At 40.0% G+C, this 23,112-nt stretch overlaps 1 protein-coding gene and 1 long non-coding RNA gene across 2 annotated transcripts in view; both read right to left on the bottom strand.

Annotated features, from left to right (window-relative positions):
- LOC117761284 overlaps window positions 1-1,777 on the bottom strand; it is a 66,090-nt gene extending 64,313 nt beyond the window's left edge. The window contains exons 1-2 of the mRNA XM_034585010.1: window positions 1,737-1,777; window positions 394-1,385 (exon numbers count right to left, since the gene is read on the bottom strand). Of these exons, the coding sequence (XP_034440901.1) occupies window positions 394-1,385; window positions 1,737-1,766 (1,022 nt within the window). The 5' untranslated portion in view covers window positions 1,767-1,777. The remainder of the gene's footprint in view (window positions 1-393; window positions 1,386-1,736) is intronic.
- A 3,871-nt stretch (window positions 1,778-5,648) lies between these two features.
- Window positions 5,649-21,162, bottom strand: LOC117760940. Its single transcript, XR_004613762.1, has 3 exons — window positions 21,152-21,162; window positions 17,583-17,587; window positions 5,649-5,933 (listed from the first exon to the last, which is right to left on the bottom strand). It is a non-coding gene; the product is annotated as an uncharacterized LOC117760940 (long non-coding RNA).
- Window positions 21,163-23,112: the final 1,950 nt, after the last annotated feature.

Here is a 23,112-nt window from a genome sequence, read left to right as displayed (position 1 = left end):
AACATTAGAACAAGTGCTGCCAAAACCTGAACTAACACTGCTCCTACTGGCCCTAATTTGTCTTGCAACCAAGCATTTGCAGACCATCCAGCATTTTCCGACGGGCCAAATGCATCCCTTATAAGCTTCAATGCATCTATAACACTAGTCATATTATCAGAACTATCAGGAATCAAAGTATAGGAAGCATTCCCAGTTAAGTTCAAAGCCACACATAGGCCACCTTGTTTGGCCAAAATATAGTCAAGAGCCATGTCATGTTTTAGCAACGTCAGTCTGTGGCTTTTCTGAGTATTTGACAAATATTCAAAACCTTTTATGGTTTCGTTTGCAAAACCCTGTAGGGTATAGGTAATATTATCAATGTGATCTGCCAAGAATGTCACCCCATACCATGGAAATAATCCTATAGCCCACTTCTCTGTTAGACTTATTCTCCAATGGTACGATTCCAAATTGTTAAACTGTGCCATCTCCCGTTTCTTCCTACTTCCGGAAACGACATTAGATTGGACCTCATCTGGCCCTTTTCCCTTCTGCATAGTAAAAACCTCATATGGGAGTTTCAACATTGTCATATAACAGCATCCTGTCCACCCATACGGTAGAAATATATATGCCTTATCACCACAAACCCACCAAATATCCTTGAAATTCCCTATAGTCACATTCCCAGGCAAACTTTGGATCTGCACCCTTAAAGTTATATTCTGTCTGTGATGTGGTACATAAAAAGTTACTTCATACGAATCATTACTCATCTTATGTCCACGCTTACCCAAGTCCATCATATATTCGTCACAATCTGATATCCCCATAAACATTCCCGGCCCATCATGAGTATTATTTGAACAAAAACAGCTGTTAGCTCTCACTGATGTCACTTCCATTATATCAGGGACCGCCGTTTTGATATTTTCATGCTGATCAAGTAAATTTACATATGGTAATTCCCCCAACCAAGAACAAGTAGATCTAGGCCTAAACAGATGTACTGACCAAGCCATCACTATATCTTCTGCTGACTGCTGCTGATACAACAGCCACGATAGTGCATAACTTTGGCATATAGCGGTTAGTGGTTCTGGTACAGTCTCTAAAATTGAAGGCCATGAGTTCGGCGATGGAATCTTTACCACACATGGACCATTCCAATTCGTAACCGATCTTACGGAATGCGTTAATTGCTGGAACCATAAGTTCCTACTTGCCCATGGGTCTGCAATTTGTAATACTGAAGGATCAAACCCAAACGCCTTCCATTTAGTTTCTCTCTTTTGTAATGTATGGTATTGATCAGTCATGTGTTCTGGTGTCCGATCAGAGTCAAAGAAATCATTATCTACGTCTGAAATAGTCCTCTGAGCTGTCACAGATGAATCTGCATCATTCTCTTCCATCATCTGTTCTCTAACTTCAACAATCTCATTACTACTGTTCACCCTAGGCTCTATCTTTAACATTAGCTTCTGGGTTACATTAACCACATCCTTAAATGTCAAAGGTGTCATGTCAGATGTCTGCGTCACATTTACAAATGTCGTAGACGTCAAAGATGTCGTCACTGTTGTAGCATTCATCCCCTTCAAAGTCATAGCTAGAGTAGTAGCCTGAGTTGATGTATGAACACTCTTAGTTGTTTCTGGAGCTAAAGTAACAAGCTTCATCTGTGTACTATTCAGCCTTGGAGTGATTACTGTGGTAAATTGTTCCTGAACCCCTTTAGTAACCGTGAAAACTCCAATAGGACTCAAATCTTTTATCATGAGTGTCACTTTACGAGTTATATGACCTTTTATCCAATAATTTTGATATGGAACAAATTTAAACTCCGGTTCTAAATAAGTACACATGTATTCCCCTTGGTCTTCCCATGTAACTTTACGCAGGACAAGTGAACAATCATCTTTAATTTTCAACCACCTCATGTCATTATACAAAACATACTTCCTTTGATCACGAGGCACAATATCAACTTCAGGTCTTGTCAACAACACATCTTCACCACGACTATTTTCCCACTTGGGGGGAATGTTACTACCAACATTCCACCTTCCACATCGACAAGGAAGGTAAGCTGTTCCTCCTAACTTAACTCTGATCACAGTATTCAAAGGAGGTGGCGTTATAGAAATCATCTGAGGCGCCACTGTAGTTAAATGCGATACATTTATACCTTCAATAACTTTTAACACTAAAAGGGTAGATTTCCCTTCCATTTTCCCAGCTTTCGTCTGGGGAGTTGATGTCATCGTCGTCAATTCTCTTGTTTCCCCAACATCTTGAAGGTCTATATTCTTATTCTCACCTATTATCACTAGAGACACTATACGAACTCTAAATCCCAACTCAGACCGCTCACTTCCAAAACGTGGATCATAAAAAGAACACCTATAATCACCTTGATCTTCCTGTTGAGGCCTATATACATAAAGACTACAATCTCCCTCAACCTTCAGTCTCCTTTTATCATTAATTAACGTATACTTCCTTAATGGTGATGTCCCTAACAGAACTAGAACCCTACCATGGCTATCTTTCCACTCAACTCTAAGTTTCCCTTCATCACTATTTTCTCCTGTACACTGACATGGAAGCTGAACTGACTTCCCCAAGGTTACTTCAACCCTGGTTCTAGTAACGGTTTGGTTTAACCCTTTTCCTAACTGGTCTCGGGCTCCTTGGTCTAACTGGATCCCTGAGTTGTCCTGCAGCGGAGTCACAGCCCTTTGATATCTCTGGCGCTTCGCAGGCAACTGAAATAGGTCCTGCTGTGTCTGGGACATGTTGAAAGACAATGTCACTAAATCTTCTTTCCTGTTCATTAACTGCGAAGTCATTTCTAGCATCATCAGAAATGTGCACAGAATCATCAACATTGTCCACAACTAGTTCAGGCATAGGACCCCTCTGAGTTGGAATGTGACCAGGAGGAACCATCACTCCCCTCCGAACATTGTTTTTCAGACAGATAGTGCACCTGCCTATGACATAATCAATCTGTTCAAGCAAACATGGTGCCCAAAAACCATACTCCTTTGTAATTTTTCTCCTAACTTCCCCCCTTGCAACGTGAGCCAACCCATGCGCCTCCTGAATCATTAGACCCAACAAGTCTGGAGGTGCTATTATCAGCCCCTCATGATTTCTCCAAAGTCCAGTAGAATCTCGGGTGGCACCTCGGTCTAGCCACAACTGTTTATCCATTTCAGGAGCAGCTTCCTGAATTAAAATCACATCCTTAAGCGTAATTTTGTCTTCCAAGTTCACTTCATGAGTGACCAGAAGAACTTTGCCCAATTTATCTGCTCCAGTGACTGCTTTTGCAGCTTCATCAGCCGCTCTATTCCCTTATGAAACCTTTGACGCATCAATCTTATGTGCCGTGCATTTAGCTATTGCTATTTCTTTAGGCTTCATCATAGCATGTAACAATTTCATGATTTGGGCGTGATGCTGTATTGGAGAACCATCCGTTTTCTTAAATCCTCGGTTCTTCCACACCGATCCAAACAAGTGGCACACATTATGTGCATATGCAGAGTCGGTATATATTGTCACTCGCTTACCTTCTGCCAACAAACACGCTTCAGTTAGCCCCACAAGCTCAGCAAGCTGTGCAGATGCAGGCTGTGGTATCACTTCAGCCTTCTCAACAACAAATCCAGTTCCTTGGGCTTTTACTACTGCATAGCCAGCACTCAATTTATCGCCCACACGATAACAGGACCCATCAGTCCAATACTCCAGGTCCGCCTCACGCAATGGGAGGGCTTGTAAATCTGATCTAAGCCTAGAGTATTTCTCTGCTTCTTGAGTGTCAACTGTTTTCTTGAGCGCAATGCATTTTTCATGCCCAATAGTTGGGAGACTTCTTTCTGCAGCTCATCCCTCCGTATCTGCAACTCCTCTAACTGGTTCTCCAGTGTTCTTTGTCTTTCTGGACTACTAGTTTTTCCCAAGTCATAGGAGCATCGGTCCATACTTCTTTCGACCTCTCTTAAAGTCCTCCGTACATCCTCTTCTATTTCAGTACTGAATGTCGCAGGACAAAACTTTCTTGAAGATGAAGGAGTCCTGGTCTCCAAATCTTCATCGCTGTCTCCATTCTCACTGTCATTTAGTGGTATCATCTCCTCTCTTTTCCATCCTTTCCTTCTCCACCTTCTCATTTTCCATCCTTTCCTTGTCTACCTTCTCATTTTCCATCTTTTCCTTGTCCAGCTTCTCATTTTCCATCTTTTCCTTGTCCACCTTCTCATTTTCCATCTTTTCCTTCTCTGCCTTGTATGTGGACACAAGTACCTCCATTATTATAATTACATCTGGGTTAAGAGTCCCCTCTACTGGCCATGGTTGGTCAATTTCAGGCCAGAATTTATGCCATTTTTCCGATATTTTTTGCAATGTTTGCGATGCCTTTAACTAAAGGATTATTCTTCTGTACTACATCAACAGGAGTAGTTACTTTTGGACTTTTAGTGCCCTTTTTCCCCATTGTAACGGCTTCCTTATGTTCCCTTATTGTAAATTAAAAAGTAATTGCTAAGATTAAAACTACTTAAAGCTATTTAGATTACTTATCTCCCCCCTTTTTTTTTTTTTTTCAATCAATCAACCAATTAACCAATCAATCAATTAAACAATTAACAAATCAATCAATCAAACAATTAACAAATCAGTCAACTAACCAATTAATCAATCAACAAATCAATCAAGCACTCAATCAGTCAATCAACCAACTAACAAATTAATCAATTCATCAATTCATGTATTACAACCATTAAGACACCACAGCCAATAATAAAAATGAAATTGATTTGCCAACTCCAAAGGAATCAAAAGCTCATTGATGTAATAGCACAACCCAAAGTCCGCTTATAATATTTGACAAAAAGATCACACTCTCACAAGTGACTCACTGTCACCAAATGCGCTCTTGGTCGCAGCAAGACAATCACCTAATTATCACCCAATATTCACCTCAAATCGTCAAACAGTCACAATAGTGAATCTCCAACACAGCACAGATCAGAATAAACCACGCACAAACAATAAAACTCACATCTGCAACTGACAGCAGAGTTTAGACCAAACAATCATATTCTATTAATTAGTTAAATGTATTAACTGGTCAGTCCGTTGCCAAGCCTTTTATTTATTTATTTATTTATTTATTTATTTATTTATTTTTGGATAAACTGTACCGGCCTTGATCAGACTGGAGACAGGAGCTGCACACGCAGATGTCAGCAAGCCTCAATCTGTGTGATGCACCGGCCAGCTGCCTTCTCGTCTTCCTGCCTCAATTCCCACTCACCGTAAATGGATAAGGGAAAGAAACAGGCAATGATTTAGTATCCTATGAACCCATTAGGTCCTTTGAACAGCATCATAAGCGATTCAGTATGATTTGCACACATTTGCACACGTTATCTGCCAGCATTTAGGTCAATAGATGTTTTTCCCCTTTAAATACCAGTAATAATCCCATACCATGCATCATCAATATATAATTTAGTTTATTTCACTCTAATAATATCTTTAAAGTTCTCAATAGTTTATTATTTATTCACGGCTGTATTAATAACTCAACAGTCCTTTCATAAACCAATATATATCTGTATGACTCTCTGCCTGCACACAGCACATGTGTCAGTCCCAGTGAGGAAAAACAGATATGTTATTCTTATTTATACCAGCCCGTAGTGTAGATGTGGACACTCTTGATACCAGCATATTTGTATTCTCTAGTCAATGCAACCAATTTCCTCTCGTTATCACCTTAAAACAAATTCTAACTATCTCTCCTATCAAAATTATCATTATCCAGTATTTAAAGTCCAAAATGTCAAATTAAACTCAATTTGCTCCCAAATTAAACCCCTAACTAAGCATTGTAGAATTTAATGAAAACCAAATGAATCAAAAAGCTTTAGCGATTAAAGAAATTTTAGAACTACAAACATATCCAATCTAGCTGAATCAAACAAACAATAATATTTCCTAATACTGTCTGCACAATCTCGCTGTCCCACAAACAAAGAAACAAATTGTCTTTTTTAGCTTAAACTAAACCCCATTAAAGAATTGGTTTTAAAAACTTTGTGACTCTGCCCCTGCGTCTCACAAGAGGGTGTTAATCACAGAGGTTATTTTTTCTCTTTATACACGAGAGAGAGAGAGAGCGAGCCTGTCACACACACACACACCAGTGCGACACATGGGGAAGGTGGGGGCGAGTGGAGGGAGGGAAAGCTAGACCCACATGATTCATTACGTCCTCTGGAAGAGGCTCATTGTTTTATTTAATACAGAAAGCAGAATATCTTTCCTTATAAGTTATCAAATTTCCCGTTATCAACCACAACCTATATATGTTTATTCAATCATAAAATCTTATTTATTAACCTAAACCACATAGACCAACCCCTGCTGCAGTTTGTCACACACAGCTGGAACACAGTAATGACCACGCTTCACACACACACACAGGATACGGCTGGGAGATGTCTCCCTGTTCATGAACGCACACACATTGCCACACAATGAAAAACACTGCAAATTCAACCCAAAAACACAAACAGCACTCATCTTATATTCCCCAAAACAACTCATTCATACCATACATTCATATAGCATGCTTTTTGCCGCGCACTTTTCTCTCTTATTCTTTTAAATTTATGCTACCTATGAGATGTAAATATTCGATGAGAGGCTGCATCAGACACTGTTCGTCAACAAATGTTCAGAGTGAGAACATACAATCGAATTTTTAATTCTACAATCTCCAGTTTATTAAACTGACCTGTGGTGAGGATTTGCGGCCCATTCTAACAGCTCCTCTTCCTGAGGGCTTCTATATCCAGATTCTGCGGCGTCTTTCCCTGATCATCTCTTTGATCCTATTTCTCTCTCATTACTCTGTCCCTTATCACTGTTTATATTTATTTATTCAAATTTCCTGGATCCAGGATTATCCCAATTTTCTCTTTTTAACTCAATTCCTGACTATGCCAAAGCCAACTGTCACGCAGTGACTAATCTACACATGTCTTACCGTTAAGAAGTTGAGGGCCCAATCTTCATTAATCTTGCACAATGTTATTTAGCTCACCTTATCGTTACAATGAAGCTATTCTACACATACAATACATCTCTTGTATTTATGTTATTTCCTTTCTTCACTTTTTATCTTCTCTTATAATAATCCCCCCTTTATTTGCGTTGTGCACTACGCAAATAAAAGCAAATTTAGCACGGAGCTTCACTTCAAACATCAACACAACATGACATGTCCATAAAAAGAAAAGGTTCTTTACGGTGTGACCAGACAGCAGACACACAACAGCCTCAATGAATGAACCAGCGTCCAGTCAAGTGAGAAATGCTCACCGTGTGTGAAGGTCTTGGAGATGCCGCAGGCCACAGCACGTCCAGAGTTCGTGACGCCAAATTTGTCGTATATTTAAGCAGCAGTGATGTTGAAGATGATGATGAAGGAATCTCCGCGGACACCGTTCTTGCTTGTATAATAAGGTTTATTACACAGAAGTTACAGGTCAGGACGGGTACCTAGGTATACCCGGAGACGTTCTCGGCCAATGAAGAAGTCTACCTCGCCAGTGCCGGACAAGCCTTCATATAGGGAAGTTGTTTCCGCCCAGGAAATAAGACAAAATGACGTCATACATAGGGGCCTCTAATACAAAACATGCTTCCTACTTAAAGATGGAAACCCCTCTATCCACTTCCTACTTAAAGATGGAAACCCCTCTATCTAACAGGTCAAAGAGAGTTTCTCCGGGTCACAGAGAACTTAACAAGTATCATATCGAATAATAATTAGATTCCTCTGAGAGTCAGGAAACGAGGGGCCCCCTAACCATGAATATGTCATTAACAAGGGGCCCCCTAATTATGAACATGTCATTAACAATCTATGTTAGCTGAATATACCACACATGTAAGATCACTTCCATTTATTTTGTAACATTCTGAGGCACTTCAATATATCGTGATGAAAATATATAATCAGGTACTTTGTTCTGTTCTGTAACCCAATGAAAACCATTTATTTATAGTGCGTTTCATGTTGACAACAGAATGTAGTTAAACCTGTATCAGTTAAGTTTGGTCTTATTTATTGACTATTGTTATTTGTGGCTTCCATAATAGTACTATGTCTAGATAAATTGTATGTTTCCAACAACACGTCTTGCACTGATTAACTGTTGTTTGTAATAATGGAGCACTCTGGCAATTTAATACTGCACCTCCATTAGGTCGGAAGAATCCAATTCTATGCAGCAGAGATTACTTGACATAAAGGTTTAATATGGGTAAAGCATCATAACCTCCGGACCCCACAACTCGTAGCATATTTTTTGGAAAGGGTACTATAGGTAAATGACCTCATTTATTTATCTCTAAACAATTTCAGATCGGGTGACCGATCTGAAATGGCTTGGGGCCATTGTTGTCAGTACGTCTTAAAACTGTTATGATCGTTTTCTTGTCTGTAAACACGGGTAAAGAGAACTTAGTCATGACTAAAAGGAATATTGACAGCAGTCTGCTGTGTCTAAGTTATCTGCTTTGATGACCCAACCTTTGACCCTGACATCATACATTAGAGGTTACACTAAATGTCGTGAGATAAGTCATCTAACTACTAATTCCACAAATATCTGTCTGTATGTGGAATCTAGCGTGGGTGTACCAGGTGCTTATCTTCATCATAAGGTTAATTCCAGAAATATCTGTCTCTGTGTGTGTGTGTGTGTGTGTGTGTGTGTGTGTGCGTGTGTGTGTGTGTGTGTGTTTGAGCAATTAGACTCATGACCATGGAATGGATACATGAGTATGACCAAAATTCTCATTTTGATCAGAAAAATGTCAATGGATTTGTTTTCAGCTCAAAATTTATAATAAGCCATGTATGAGAAATTATTAGTATTCTACTGTGGGTTTTAATAAATGTACATATGTTTTTAACATTTTCACCACAACTACCAGAATTGAGTTGTAGACTATTCAGTTTGTAGATGGCAAAGGGCCCCTTGACTTGTCTGATGATAAATACTTGCAAATTGTAAAAACATGTATTTTCATCACTAAATGTATGTTACATTCTGATGGTGCAAAGGTGGGGTAACTACTCCTTATAACCACAATGTCTCAAACCAACTGCATACTGTTTTATGTGAGAGAGGAAAGTATTTTCTCTGCTCTTCTGCTCCACTTTACTAAACATATCCCAAACTTACTGGGATCAGATTGATATTGATTTCATCATCTGTCTCTAAAAAGTCCGAGAGCTGTTTTAACACACATCTGAACACAGTGTTTTTCAATGGGCAGACTCTAGGGGCAGTAGTGTGTCAATACATGTGAAAGTCTCAAACACAAAACCCCCAAAAAATTGTGCAACACAAATAACGCCAATGCAAGGAAAGTACAAAACTTTCTAAAACATGTTAGACCACTTTCTGAACTTACAGTCTTTGAGATGTGTTCCTGTTTAAATCTGTGAGGATTCAGGGCTTGAGTCCTTTGGTAAAAACACAAATGGGGAATTATTGCAGATATTGATTTGGCTGTACAACACCCAATAGCACACAATGTGCATCATTCCCCCTATCGTGAAGTTGACAGCAACTAGCAGCTGAACAGCTAAAGTCATGACAAGACCCTGGTCTCTATTGTCGTGGAATTTCTCCCCCACCTTTGCATATACCTACAGATTTCACCAATGAATTGAACAGCATAGGCCTCCAGGAGCCAGTCGCTGACTGGCAGAATATATAATCGTAGGGGAGGAGTTAAAAATTCATTGGATGCAGAATGAGTAAATGCTCCAAGAGCAAGATGAGACATCAAACGGTTGAATCTGATTTACAGGAAGGGACAGTGACATTGATGGAACATACTATAGCTGTTCTCAGACATGAACTCAGGAGGATGTCTGCAGAATATGGTTTTGGACTTTCTGCTTAGGTTTTTCTTTATGTACAATGCAGAGATTCTCCGTTCAGACGCATTCACAACCACACAGCAATCTCTGGAGCCTTTAGGTGAGGGGTGGTACAGCAGGCAGAGGCAGGAAGTAATGTATTCATTCTGCTGCTGATATAATGTATTTTTTGTTTACAGCCCATCAACACAAGTGTCGGCCCTTGTCACCAAAAGCTCTTTTGTTTTATTCATCGGTGTTTTTTACGGGTATGGCACGCATTTTCAACAAGAGATATTTGCATTCTTTTTTTCTTCTTTTTTTGCGTCTGTAGTCTGTTGAAATGGCATCAACAGCCCCAACCACTTGCTGTGAATCCTGCAGAGAATATCCTGATTTGATTGATTTGACATATATGTGGCAAATAAAAGAAATTAAAGATCAGCAAACTGAAGGACACAGGATTTAAATTGTAAACGTGTATTTTTCAATTCATGGGGCTTGAAAAGGACAATACATGTATGTTATTGGTAGCAGAGAAACTGACTTTCACCACACATGTGGACCCGTATGGTTCAGACACACAAAAAGCTGAAGCTTTTTTTATGCTGCAAGGAAAACACGGACAATTACTCTTAAATTACTTTTTAAAACATAAAACCTTGCCCATTTTGAAGCAAATTCCATGTTGTCCACTTGTCCCTGTGCAGAGTGACATACGGCCAGGAGCAGCTCACCTCACAGCCACAGCAAATGTCTCAAACAGTAATGTGAACGGATTTCTTTGGAAGCGTCTGAGAGCTGACCAGAGTGACTCATTTTTCAAACTGAGGGAGATTTATAGATTGTCACCTCAGCATTTTTATCCTCCATGTTTCTGCTCCCCTCAATCGCTCATTGCGGACCAGACACCAGATGGGGCAAAATACAAACCACCAGGAGCCGTTTTGTCAAGCGTCACAAACTGCCATCTCCGGAACAAATGATGGCTTCAGGTGTGTTATTAAACAGGAAATACACAAGGCAACAAGACTTTTTTTTCTTTTTTTTATTAATGCTGTGGATCAGACGGGGGACAATATTAAAGCCTGAAATCCTGGTGCTTTTTTTCTCAGGAACAAATAGTTGCTGATATGCCTTCAGGCTGCCCTAAGGGGGACATGTCAAACAAGCCCTTGGAATCACTTCACAAAGCCTGATCTTCCCAACACTACACTGCTTTCATTCTCACCTTGCGGTTATCTGTTTGGACCACTCCATTTTTTGTTCCTTTTCTAATGTCTGACACAAGGACTGCCTTACCCTAAAGCTCATTCTTTCTTAGCTTGTTCTAACACATGGTTTGGTTGAAGTCAAAGTAAGATATTCTAAGGACTATGTTGCGCTGCCTTATTGTAAAAATGCTGTTCATGCTCAAAAATGTCCATCCAGCACATGTTGTCAGTGTTGTTATATGCTTTACATTGCATTTACACATTCCTCTCTTTCAGTTGTCAACGATTGGAATGGATAGAGTTAATCATGGCTCATATGTTGCTCATTAGCCGACAGAAATCATTAATCATGTGATATGTCAGTGGGACACAGATTAAGGTTTGAAGGGCTGCTACTGCATTAATCACATGTTTTAAAACCATTTGGGCTAATTAATCCTTGTAAGAAGAATGTAGTACACATATACTGACCAACTCTCAGTTGTATAAATCCCTTTGATTGTGCAAAGAAGTAAGTCACCGGCCTGATATCAGTGCATTAGACAAAGGCTCACTCTGCAGACGTTTACACCATATGTGCCACGCGAGGTTGATGGTTTGTCATGCAGACGCAGGGGAACAGTAGATTCCATTTACCAAAATACAAGAACTAATAAGTCACTGACTGATTGATCATAGGATCACATCAAATCCACAAATTAAATACCTTTAATGCTGACTGAAATAATACATTCAAATAATAATACACACTACATAGAGTACAAGTTTCTGGAGAGTGTATTCTATTATGTGTTCACTGTGCTCAGGCAGGTATAACTGTTCATTTGTCAGTGGATGCTCATTATTTCCTTCAAGTTCTGCCACCGATCTCATTTTTACTGCAGGCGCAGAACAAAGCTGTGCTTTCTCTCCTGTCAGTTTTTCTTATTGTTGAAGTTTTGGGTAAATAAAACATCCAATTCTGTACTTTGTGTCTCCTGTGTCTACCTGCTTGTCCTCACGCAGACTTGTTATGCAACATCCGTTGCTAGCTGGGAGAATGTTCTCAGCTCTTTGATGGACACTGAGACTGAAGCTTGCAGCAAATATGAGGATGCGTGAGGAGCATTGTGGGGTTTTGCTGTTCCCTGAGAAGGCTTATTGCTTTGACAAGTCTCCGTCTCTAAGGTCTCAGGCTTTCTAACTGCTTTAACCCTGTGATCCGGAAAAGCAGCTGTTCCTATGGCTGACAGTAGTCCCTGTACATCTCGCAAAAAGGCTAGAGAGACAAAGGAAAAGCTAGCAATTGGGCAGGGGCTGGTGTGATGTGATGTCCTTATCTAAAAGTTCAGCACCCGTCTTCTTGGAAGCATTTACCACAAATATTGATTCCTGGCCCTTTGCCCCTTCCCGTCCCCCTCCTTGACTCTTTTGTTTAATCATATCAGATTCAGAGGCCTGTTCAACATTGATAGAATTGATTGCCTGAGACAAAGCTGCCAATTTCTATCTAATGCATTTTCTTTTTTAGATCCAATGTTTGTATGTTAGAGCCCTTGAGTTTAAATTGATCCGACAGAATCAATGGACTTTTAGGGGACGAATCTGAAAAGAAAATGGAAAATACTTTGATTAGCTCTGACTTGAGATTGTAGTAGGTTCACAGTGACTGACCTCTTTAATATGAGCACTCATTATTCAGCTTTTTTCCCCTAGCCTTGTTGTTTGCCATGAAAAAGCAATTTATGAATTTGCTTGTCAAATATCAATTTGGTTCTCCATCATAGCTTACTTAATTCCTGGCACGTGACAGAACTGGCTCACAAAGAGTTGTCCCCATCTTGGCAAAAGATTCAGTATGCATAGGTCTGTCAGCTTTGTTGAACGTACCTGAAACTGCATTACAGGCATGGCGTGATGATCACGGTCCTCTCAGAGAAAAATGAAAATGAGTGAATGATGAAGAAACATCAGCACTTACACAGTTTGGACGGATTTCTTTAATTCATAATCATATGAAAACTCACTGATCTTTATGTATTGTTTGGTTAAGGTACAGCTGTAATGAAAATCTGGGGAGCAATTTCACTACTTGGTGAAAAAATGATTTCCATCTATCTTATTGCTGCATATTGTGGCATTATCATTAATATAAAAAAGTGCATAGGTCCGCGGTTAACAAATTCATTGAGTGTGACACTGAAGTCATTATCTGCTTTACCTGTGCTTTACTTTCTAATTTCATCTTAAATCGTTGTTCTCTATTGGCCCTCTTTAGACTTTATGCATTTTTTAGCTCATAAAGCATATGTAAATAAAGTGGCAATACTTTGGACACATGAAAAGAAAACACTCAACCATAAAAGTGTTCTTATGTTAATCTTCAACGTGTAGAAGTGCATTATTAAAGCCCTTGCTCCCATCTTTGGTTTTCAAAAAGCCCTAGCGTGATCCTATTGAGATGGGGATTTGAAGAGAGGCACATTTACTACCCTTGATTTTATCCTCCCTTCTCTGCTCTCTCCATCCAGACAATGTCGGCCAGTGCTGAAATGTCACAGTGTATCTCCCCGGCTTTTTTTCCCTTTGGATTCTGGATTGGCTCAAGGTGGCTTAAGACCGTCTAATCCTACCTGACAGTTAAGTAATTATTGTGGAGGCAGGCTTTGCCCGAGACACTGGGTATTGAATGAGGGCTGTGGTGTCTATTGACAGGAAGACGGGGAATTCTATTTTTAACAGTGCGAGTCGGCTCTGGTAGCGTGAGAAATTGGACACTTTAGGCTTATTCCACCTTTGCCGATTTGAAGTTTGCCGATTTGTTGTGTATCAAGTATCATAATGTGCCACATGTTTGGTTCTGTGGAAAAAACCAAGCACTAAAGGCAGAAACAGTAACTATATGGATGGAGGCAAAAACAGTAACTACATGGATCTGACTGATCAGATTGACCTAACCATGGATCTCTCCTTTGGTGTGTGGGCGGGGGCTTATAATATCGGTTGAGGAGTCCTGATAAGTAAATGGACTTTAAGCAGTCATTGCACCTCCAGGCTGCTCTTTATTATTTTTTTATACATTTCATCCCAGATTGTCACATGCAGTTATTCATCATTAACTGTTTCCAGTCGCTGTCAGAGTTCAGTGTCAGTGCCGTTTAGTCAAGTAATTAATGTGTTTTCCCCCAGTGTTCCGTCACAGCAGCTAAAGCATTTGTATGCTTTTATTTTTGACAACCCAAATTGCTTGGTTATTTTCAGGAAAGAAAACAGTGGTTCATTATGAATCCCCAAAAAACCGTCCTCTGCCTAACAAACTGGTTTTTGTATACACTAAACTTAACAACACATGGGACATGGGATGTATATCTCACTCTGAAGGTCACAAATGTACTTGTAGATAAAGCTTGACCACATGAAAGTACCGGTGTAAGTGTACCCAAGATGCATTAAGGAAGGATGGAGATCCAAATGCCCAAACCACCTACAGAGATGGTCAGGGATGCATTGTGACCACAGAGAGCACATATGGAAATGTTCCAAACCAGCGAGGTAGGAGCAGCGAGGCAACGAGCAGCCATTAACTAGTTAACACAGGAAGCACTCCTCTACTCAGTCCTCATGTTAGTTAACACACCTGCAGATGTAATGAAGATGAGAAAAATCCAAAAATCAGAAATCACAGAAACACATGTTTTTGGGACCTTCACAGGCAAGAGGAGGAGGAAACGTGGGGAACAGAGCGATCAGATTTCAATATGGACAGTGGAGACACATTCATATATCTGGTGTCAATTTAAAGAGGTCAAAATAGGTCTGGATGCAGTCTGAATATTTAAAAACACATTTTAATATATAGAGTCACAGTGTCCTGGGGAGTCCTACTTGTTTGATTTTAAATGCAGCAGGTGGACAAAACCCAGGCAGTGATTATTTTGCCTTGAAAAATGGATTTGGCAAAGTAGATTAGATTATAAACACTTTGTATCAGACACAGTTGGATGTTGATCTTGTGCAGTGTGCAGCTAAAGAGGTGGATGGGTTTGTAATTGTATGTAATACTTCCATGACCATAAACTTTCACTAACCCTACAAGTCAGGGTTCTGTTTCCTAACCCTCCACCACGCTCTAATAACATCAAGGAGGCATTAAATGTGTTCTGCCAAAGGGAAGCAGTCACATCCTGCTGTGATTTAAAGCAGATATGGTTCCTGGAACAGGTCTCAGGTCAGTATTACTGAATTACAGTTTAAGAGGTGAACGCGCTGTGTAGGAGCACTGCCTATAGATGATGAAATGGTTCAGATGCAAACTCGGACAAAATGAAAGGAAGAGAGGACCTTGTATTGGACCACTGCTTCCTGTCAATGTAATATTAATATCAGATCTCCTGTGGAATATTTAAATATGACTCTGTTCCATTTAAATGCAGATAACAGTCTCACATTACACTCACCAGCTGCTCTAGCTGCTTCCAGACCTGCATTCTGGGTCGACTTTGCTCTTTGCACACATTGTGTTTTCATCAAGAATAACAGGTCCTCATGTTGGTTTTATTGGGCGAATATGGAGTAGCTTGTGCATAATTTCAAGCACTGCAGCTCCTCCTAATAAGATTATTTATCCTCTGCTTTTGTCTGGATTTCAGGCAGTGATATTTCAGTCGTAAATTATGAATACACGCCGAGCCACTGAATCATTTGCACTCCAACAGAGGAGCTATGTATTTATAATGGTGCATAACACCACTCCTGCTTGCCCTTGTATTCAGCTAAAGGTTATCCCCATATCATAGATCACTGTATATACTATACACACACACACAGGAGCTAAGCAGCTTTGACTCCTCCCACAGGCGTCTTCTTCTTGTGAGTGCAGAGGTGTCAGTTAACCCTGAAAAACTGCATTGAAGCAATTTGATTTTGGAAACATTGTGTCTCCTGAGGTGAGACATGCTGCCAGTTGCTGGTGGACTTTAGCTTTAGTTGAAAGCTCGTCTTAAGGAGATAAAGCTTAACTTTCCTCATGTTGTATTTTATTATATCCTCTGGGTGTAGTTGGGACATTTCCTGAATTTAACTGAATTGATCCGTCCTACTCGCTGCTGTCAAGCCCCTCATATTCTCATAGTGTGTCTCTTATTTGGCTAATCACTGCCAATCAGAAATAAAGGCTACTCAACCACAGGCAAAGAAATCCTATCTCCTCAAACAATGGCCCTCTGATTTAGAAAACAGAGTCTTGCACATCGGCAACAATGCCTGTCAGATCATAATAGAGCGTATTAAAATGAGATTCAGATTCTATTTTCTTCCTCCTCAGTTCACTCCCACCCCTGTTGTTTTTTATGATGCCAAGGATGATGTATGTTTTAGACTGGGGATGTTCAAGTGAGGAGACGTTTTTGAGCTTGAGGCAGACTCAAGTCTTTGTTCTCTTGAAAGGAACATGATGGGGAGCACTTATGCTTCTCCCATTCTCTCTGTGCTGCCTGTCAGCATTGACTGGTGGCTGCTGGCTGAGTTTAGCGGAGACTAACTTTTTTTCCCCATTGGCAGACAACACACCTGCCTCTTCACTACCCCTCGTCCATGCAGCCCCACAAATTAAGAACAGCTCAAATGCCTTGCAAGTGATTCTCTTCCTTTATCCATCTTTCTGAGTAAAACCGTAATCAGGCCTATTGTCATCTGTGTGGTGGTTGGCTTGCATGCTACCTTGATGGTTGTCAAAGAGAATAAAGAAGAAAAGTTTTGAAACATTTTAATTTTCTTTTCTTATTATTATTCTTAAGGATTTTTTTATTCTGGTCCATATTGCACTGCATACAGTACAGCAGTGGTTTTAGTCAATATCCTATGTATGCTTCAACCACATCCAGGGACAGTGGGAGACAGACTGGGATGAAATTATAACATAAGGACCTCAACTGACCTTGAGCTTAGGACATTTTCCACTCAGAATCTTAGCAGAGTGAAATCAGACACTGAGGGGGACCAAGTGACCAGTAACCCTATTAATACCTGCAGTGCATCAGCATCGAAAGGTGTGTAGAAAGCCTGGGAATGTTCCTGGCAAAGGACCAGTTGCCTCACTGGTCAGTCAGGTCCTGGTCTGCATTGGTTACTCATGGACACACAACTGTGTCAGACATGCTGGTGAATACAAGCATGTTTGCTTTTAGACCAGCATGGCCCTTTGATAACAGTTAGCAGGTCAGTTAACAGTAACATGGTTAATTGACACTGATCATGACACCAGATTTAAAACTGTTGTTTTCTTTCTCTCAATGTTTAGAGGAATTTGATGACGTGCCTGCTCAGTTGTAATTGTCAAACACATATTGTCCATATTTTCTTTGGGATCTTAGACCACTAGGACACAGTTTCAAGGCCAGTTTTAAATAATTTAACGGATACACTGTATGTACAACTTCAACTTAATTTATATGGTCCTCCATATAAAATCTGATACATCTGTATCTTTATGGATAAATGGTCTCAGTCATGGTCACATCAAGGCCGCATTCAGACTGCATCCGGAGAAACTGATAAAGAAGGAAAGACAAGAGCCTGGATTTACATTTCCTCTTAAAAACAATATACTCAATATATTCAATATAAAACTAAACCCTGTCTCCTAGAAATTAAAATGTTTCTATACACCTACACTCCAAATATGCTTTGCATGAAACATAATCTCTGGCTGATTGTGTTCAGTGGTAACATAATTTTGGAATAAACGAAGCAGAGCATTTATCAATGGTGGCAGCGTCTCTATATTCTGTGTTCACTATTATGAACAAACATTCTGTACAAATATAAACATTTGTCACTCTTCAGTCTTCCTGAGCGATCTCATTATCTATTTGATTGATTTTCTGCAGTAGAGATTCCCTGCTATATTCACTGCGAGCAGGGGGGGGGGGGGGGGGGGGGGGGGTTGATGACGTTAAGCAGTAACACACACGTAGACGACACAGACGAAGAAGTCAAGAGAGTTTGTGGTGATAGGAGCCGACGCCAGTATCTGTGTGTTGTCAAGAAAATCACATGATCTCCGCAGCAGATATAATACATCACTTCCTGCCTCTGCCTGCTGCACCCAGCTGCCCCACCTCTCGCCTGAATAATGTGGAGGATTTGTTGCTGTTGTGAACGTGTCTATGATGAGCACCTCTGTAGAAACTCTGTAGCCAATTCTCTGGATTTTACCTGTGGGTCATGTCTGAAAACGGCTTATTTGCAGTTTGTTTGTGTAGAAACATAATTTCTCAGAAACAGGTTGTCTAATTTAGCATTTTGCATTACAGCAGTGTTATTTTACTTGGTGATGAATTAAGGTAGAAATCAGAAAAGACGTCACTCACCTGCTGTCCCACCTTAACTCTGAGCTTCTGTGACTATACTGCATAGTGGAAGAAAATGACGAGAATACGAGAATACGGCCCCATTGCAAGTTAATATGCTAGCCCACATTCTCCCACACAGTGTGTGTGTGTGTGTGTGTGTGTGTGTGTGTGTGTGTGTGTGTGTGTGTGTGTGTGTGTGTGTGTGTGTGTGCCAACTGAATAGGGGACATTAAAGAGCCCAGCACCTGCAGGAAGCCTCACCACTGGAGGGATTAAATACATTTTCTCACTTCTTTGTTATTTGCTCTGAAGACAGGGAACATATGGTCTTGTCTGAGAAGATATGGTGAATTTTCTGACTGATTAAAAAGAGCCACTCCACTGATATAAAATGAACCCACAATGAGGAGGATTTATCAACCACACATTATCACCTTTTTTAAGCCTCTCATGGATTCCACACAATATGAAAATATATGAAAAAACTGTAATCATCACATCATTAATGTAGGAGGTGTTTGAAAATCCAAATTATAAACCACAGCGTTGGACAAATTAAACATTTGATCTGATAATGACAAATCAGCGCATAGCAAGAAGGATTTGAATAAATATACAGACAGGTTAGAATTGGTGTTACGAATTTCGAAATGGAAGTCCACCTGCTCACATAGAAACCATAAATGTCTGTACATCCAGTTGTTGTTGAGATTATGTCAGTGCAGACCAGTCCAATTTCTCTGCCGGTTTTTAACACCATCAACACATTCAGCCACAAATACACAAGTACACACAGACCATGCTCCTTGTCACACACCACAGCTCTTAATTAGACAGTGTTATTTCATGCTGACAGAGTTCTCAGTGGTGTGTGTGTGTGTGTGTGTGTGTGTGTGTGTGTGTGTGTGTTTAAGGGGCATGGGGGGTGGTAGTGATGGTTTGTGTATGTGAGAACAAAGCCTCAAATCTCCGCCAACAATGATGTCTGAGCAATATTGCTGTGGTGGCACTGATGACCCAGTTGATTCCATTAAGCACAACATAAAAACCTTTTTTTTTCTCTGGGTATCTCAGCATGACTGAAAGACTTATATTAAATTCTTAAATATTTTATGAGAAGTAACTCATAGGCTCTGATTAGAAAAAAAGAGTGAGCTGGATCTACTGTGTGGCTTTACTTATAAATGAAAGAAAATACGTTTTTTTTAAATTGTTGCAATATGATGCCATTGAGGCAGTGGATGTTCTCCCTCCACTATTAGGCACATAACGGACCCAAATCATAGATGTGTAGCCCCAACTTTACTGTACCCATCTGCTATTTATTTGGCTGAGGAGTCTGTGCAGATAAATGCCCATGTCAGTAGCCGAGTGTCATTTCCCAGGGCATGATGGGGTGATGGGGGCCATTTCAGGGCAGCTGTAATCAGGCTGAAAGAGCCAGTTGTTGCAGCAGCAGTGATGGATCTCTTTGTTTTGGCCGTGCAGGATTTGGAGCTGCCAAGGGAAAGGGCATTTTGATTCATTTGAGGGCCTGCTGCCTTCATCACAGCCTTTTATACTGTGAGTGTCTGTGAGAGACACATGTGTATGTGGTTTTGTCAGTCTCTTCACTCTTAGTTATTGTAGCAATGAGAACCTTCTCAAAACAAACAAAGGTTTTACAGTGTGTACATTTCACAACTTTCTGTTTAAAAGGGATAGTTTGCAAGATTTGAGGCCAGGGTTGAATGAGATACTTAACAAGAATCAGTTTATTACCTGCAGTGCATTTGGGTTGATGGAGACAGGAGTTCTGGCACAGAAGCTGCCGTGGACAGGGTCAGAAGCAAAAACATATTTGAGCAACTCAAAAAAACGAATGAAAAGCTATGTTTTGGATGTTTTCACAGATTTTTCTTGCAATCAGCCACCCGTCGCCTTTAGCACCACATTTCATCAATCTTATGCATAAGCACAAGATCACCCTCTTCTGTCAGGATTCCAGTGGTTTGTGAAAGAGACATCAGAGAAATGATTTTGTTCATTGTGAAGAAGATAACTCCTTTATGAAGCAGAGTGGATAGAGGAAGAACCTCTGCAGAGGGAGACCGCTGTGGCTGAAAGAGGGAGCACTGTGGAAACTGAGTCCAAGAAAGAGCCCAAACTACCTGCTGGTGCATTTGTATGAACAGTGAGCCCATGATATGTGTCTGAAGCATTAGCATTATGCCTGCAAATGCACCAACTATCTCCATATAAATGAAAGCATAAACAAACTGTTAAGGAATAAGATACATGAGACTGAGAGAATAAATAGAATTAGAGACAAAGTAAATGTTCCCTTTGAAAGCCTTGCATTTTGAGTTCTGTTAACATTTAAGTAGAGTTAACCATCGATGGCAAATCAAATTAATTTGATAGCATTATTAAGCCTCATGATGCCACATACACGTCCTTAACATTTGGAAGACATCATAATGTCGACATCCAGCAGTCATTTGACAGCATACTGTGAAGGGTTTACACCAAATGGCCCAAAACAAAACGTGTGCGTTCAACCAAGCCCTCTAAAGGCTGTAGTGGGTAATTATGATGGAGAGCATTGGAGAAAGTATCTTAGATGTTGACATATATAGCCTCAAGGCTTAGTTGAAAAAAATTGAGATAACAAAATTTTTTTATAAAGATTGTAGAAGTATTTACTTCAAATTGTTTATGAAAATAAAATCTTTGGAAAAACATGCTGTAATTCCCAAGAATATTAAAAATGGTGCTTTTTGGAATGCAAGAAAATACTATAACTATATGAATAGAAAACTACCATGGATATAAAGAATATCCTAAAATAAGATTAATTGTTTTACACGTGTGAAGTTCACTAGAAGCTTCGGCTCACATTGACAGTGAAACTGTGCAGATATTCATAATTTATTGCGAAAGGCTGCATGAAACAATGTCACCTCTCATCCTGCCTTTTAATCTGAGACACATTTGGTGTCAAATTTTGATGCAAATCTATAATTGTTACATTAGATTGAATTACTCTAGCTGCCAGTTTATATTCACAGCACTCATAGAAAAGAGTAATAACAATAAAAAAAAAATGCTCAAGGTTGCTTGTCTATTTTTTATCATGTGCTCCAATTGTGGGCACACCCATTATTTATTTATCTTCCTCCATTTCACAAAGCATAATGAAAAAGGGGGAAGGGGGGACAAGGACTGTTGAGTAAGAGGGGAGGCTAGCATCTGGTTTATGTTCCATATACACAAATCCATAGTATTTTCGAACTACCGAAATTATACGCTGTAAAATTATGCTAATGGTGCTATATAGGCATCCAGTTAATGTACTTAATGTACTATTTTCCAGTAACAACAGAAAATTTGGATGTATTCACTACAGGTAAGAGATGAAAGCACATTGTAGATGACAGATGACAGAAGAGACCACATAAAAAATTATTTCGGTAAGAAATACATTTGTGATTGAAAAACACAGTATACACACCATTAAAGGTTCGGTGTGTAGAATTTAGTGACATCTAGTGGTGGAGTTTCATGTTGTATACCCCTCACATCGCCCTTTCCTTCCAAACATGAAAGAGAACCTGTGGTCGCCTTCAGTCTTCATAAAAACTCAAAAGGTGAGAGGACCCGCTCTTGATGTGAATATAAAATGTTTAAACAAGGAGGGCCCATTCTAGGGTCAAGAAAACAACAATTTATACAAGATGAAACACACTAGTGAAAATATCACTAGGATTATTTTATATTCAATTTCTGCCAAAAGATCCCTTTCACCTAAATCTAAGCTAATCTATCACATCATATACTCTATATATCCATACAAGTATTATATTGTTAACATTAGCAGACATTACACATTATACAGGATTAGTATTAGCATCAACACCACATTCCAACTTGGTGCAATTGTATTCTGAACGTGAATTTTGTATTATGAGGTCTATCTGGTCATTTTCCCATGTGAACAGCCCACAGAGTCAAACTACATTAGAATTAGTGTGTAGTGTGAAATTGGTGTGATACAGATGGGACAGAGAGGAGGAGGGAGGTCAGGCTTGGATTTTTCAGGCTCAGGTAAAGTCAATGTTACAGTGTAAAAAACACAGTGTGGGGTACGGATGTGTGGGTGTGGGGAGGGTACAGGGACAGATGTTTTCTCAAAGAAATGATTGCATTTGCAATGTAAAACCAATCTGCGATGCCTTGTTCTTATTACATGCACCACGACCCCGGGAGTGAATTAGCCGAAAGCAGTCAAATAACTGTTGTGACAGATAATAATGGGATATGAGCAGATGGTTTTCACACTATATGTAAATGCTTCAGCTCTTCAATCTCATCCCTCAAACCCCCCGACTGGAGCAGCCGGCCGGAGACAGAGGAGAGAGCCTGTTCCGAGCTGAAGATGAGATTGGCCCAGGCAGAGACATATGGAACACCCCCCCCCCCCTCTTACTCACACAGTTGTGTGTATGAAATCAACCACCCCTGGCACACTAAAGACACAGGCCATTTGGGACCCCGCACAAAAAAGGTGTGTTAGTGTGTGTTTGTGTGTAGATACACACTGAAAGGTGCTGTGTGTGTTGGCATAGAGTGA

The sequence above is a fragment of the Hippoglossus hippoglossus genome, chromosome 5, assembly GCF_009819705.1.
Source record: "Hippoglossus hippoglossus isolate fHipHip1 chromosome 5, fHipHip1.pri, whole genome shotgun sequence".
NCBI lineage: Eukaryota > Metazoa > Chordata > Actinopteri > Pleuronectiformes > Pleuronectidae > Hippoglossus > Hippoglossus hippoglossus.
Note: the sequence above shows the minus strand (reverse complement) of the source record. Positions and strands in the feature narration are given on the sequence as shown.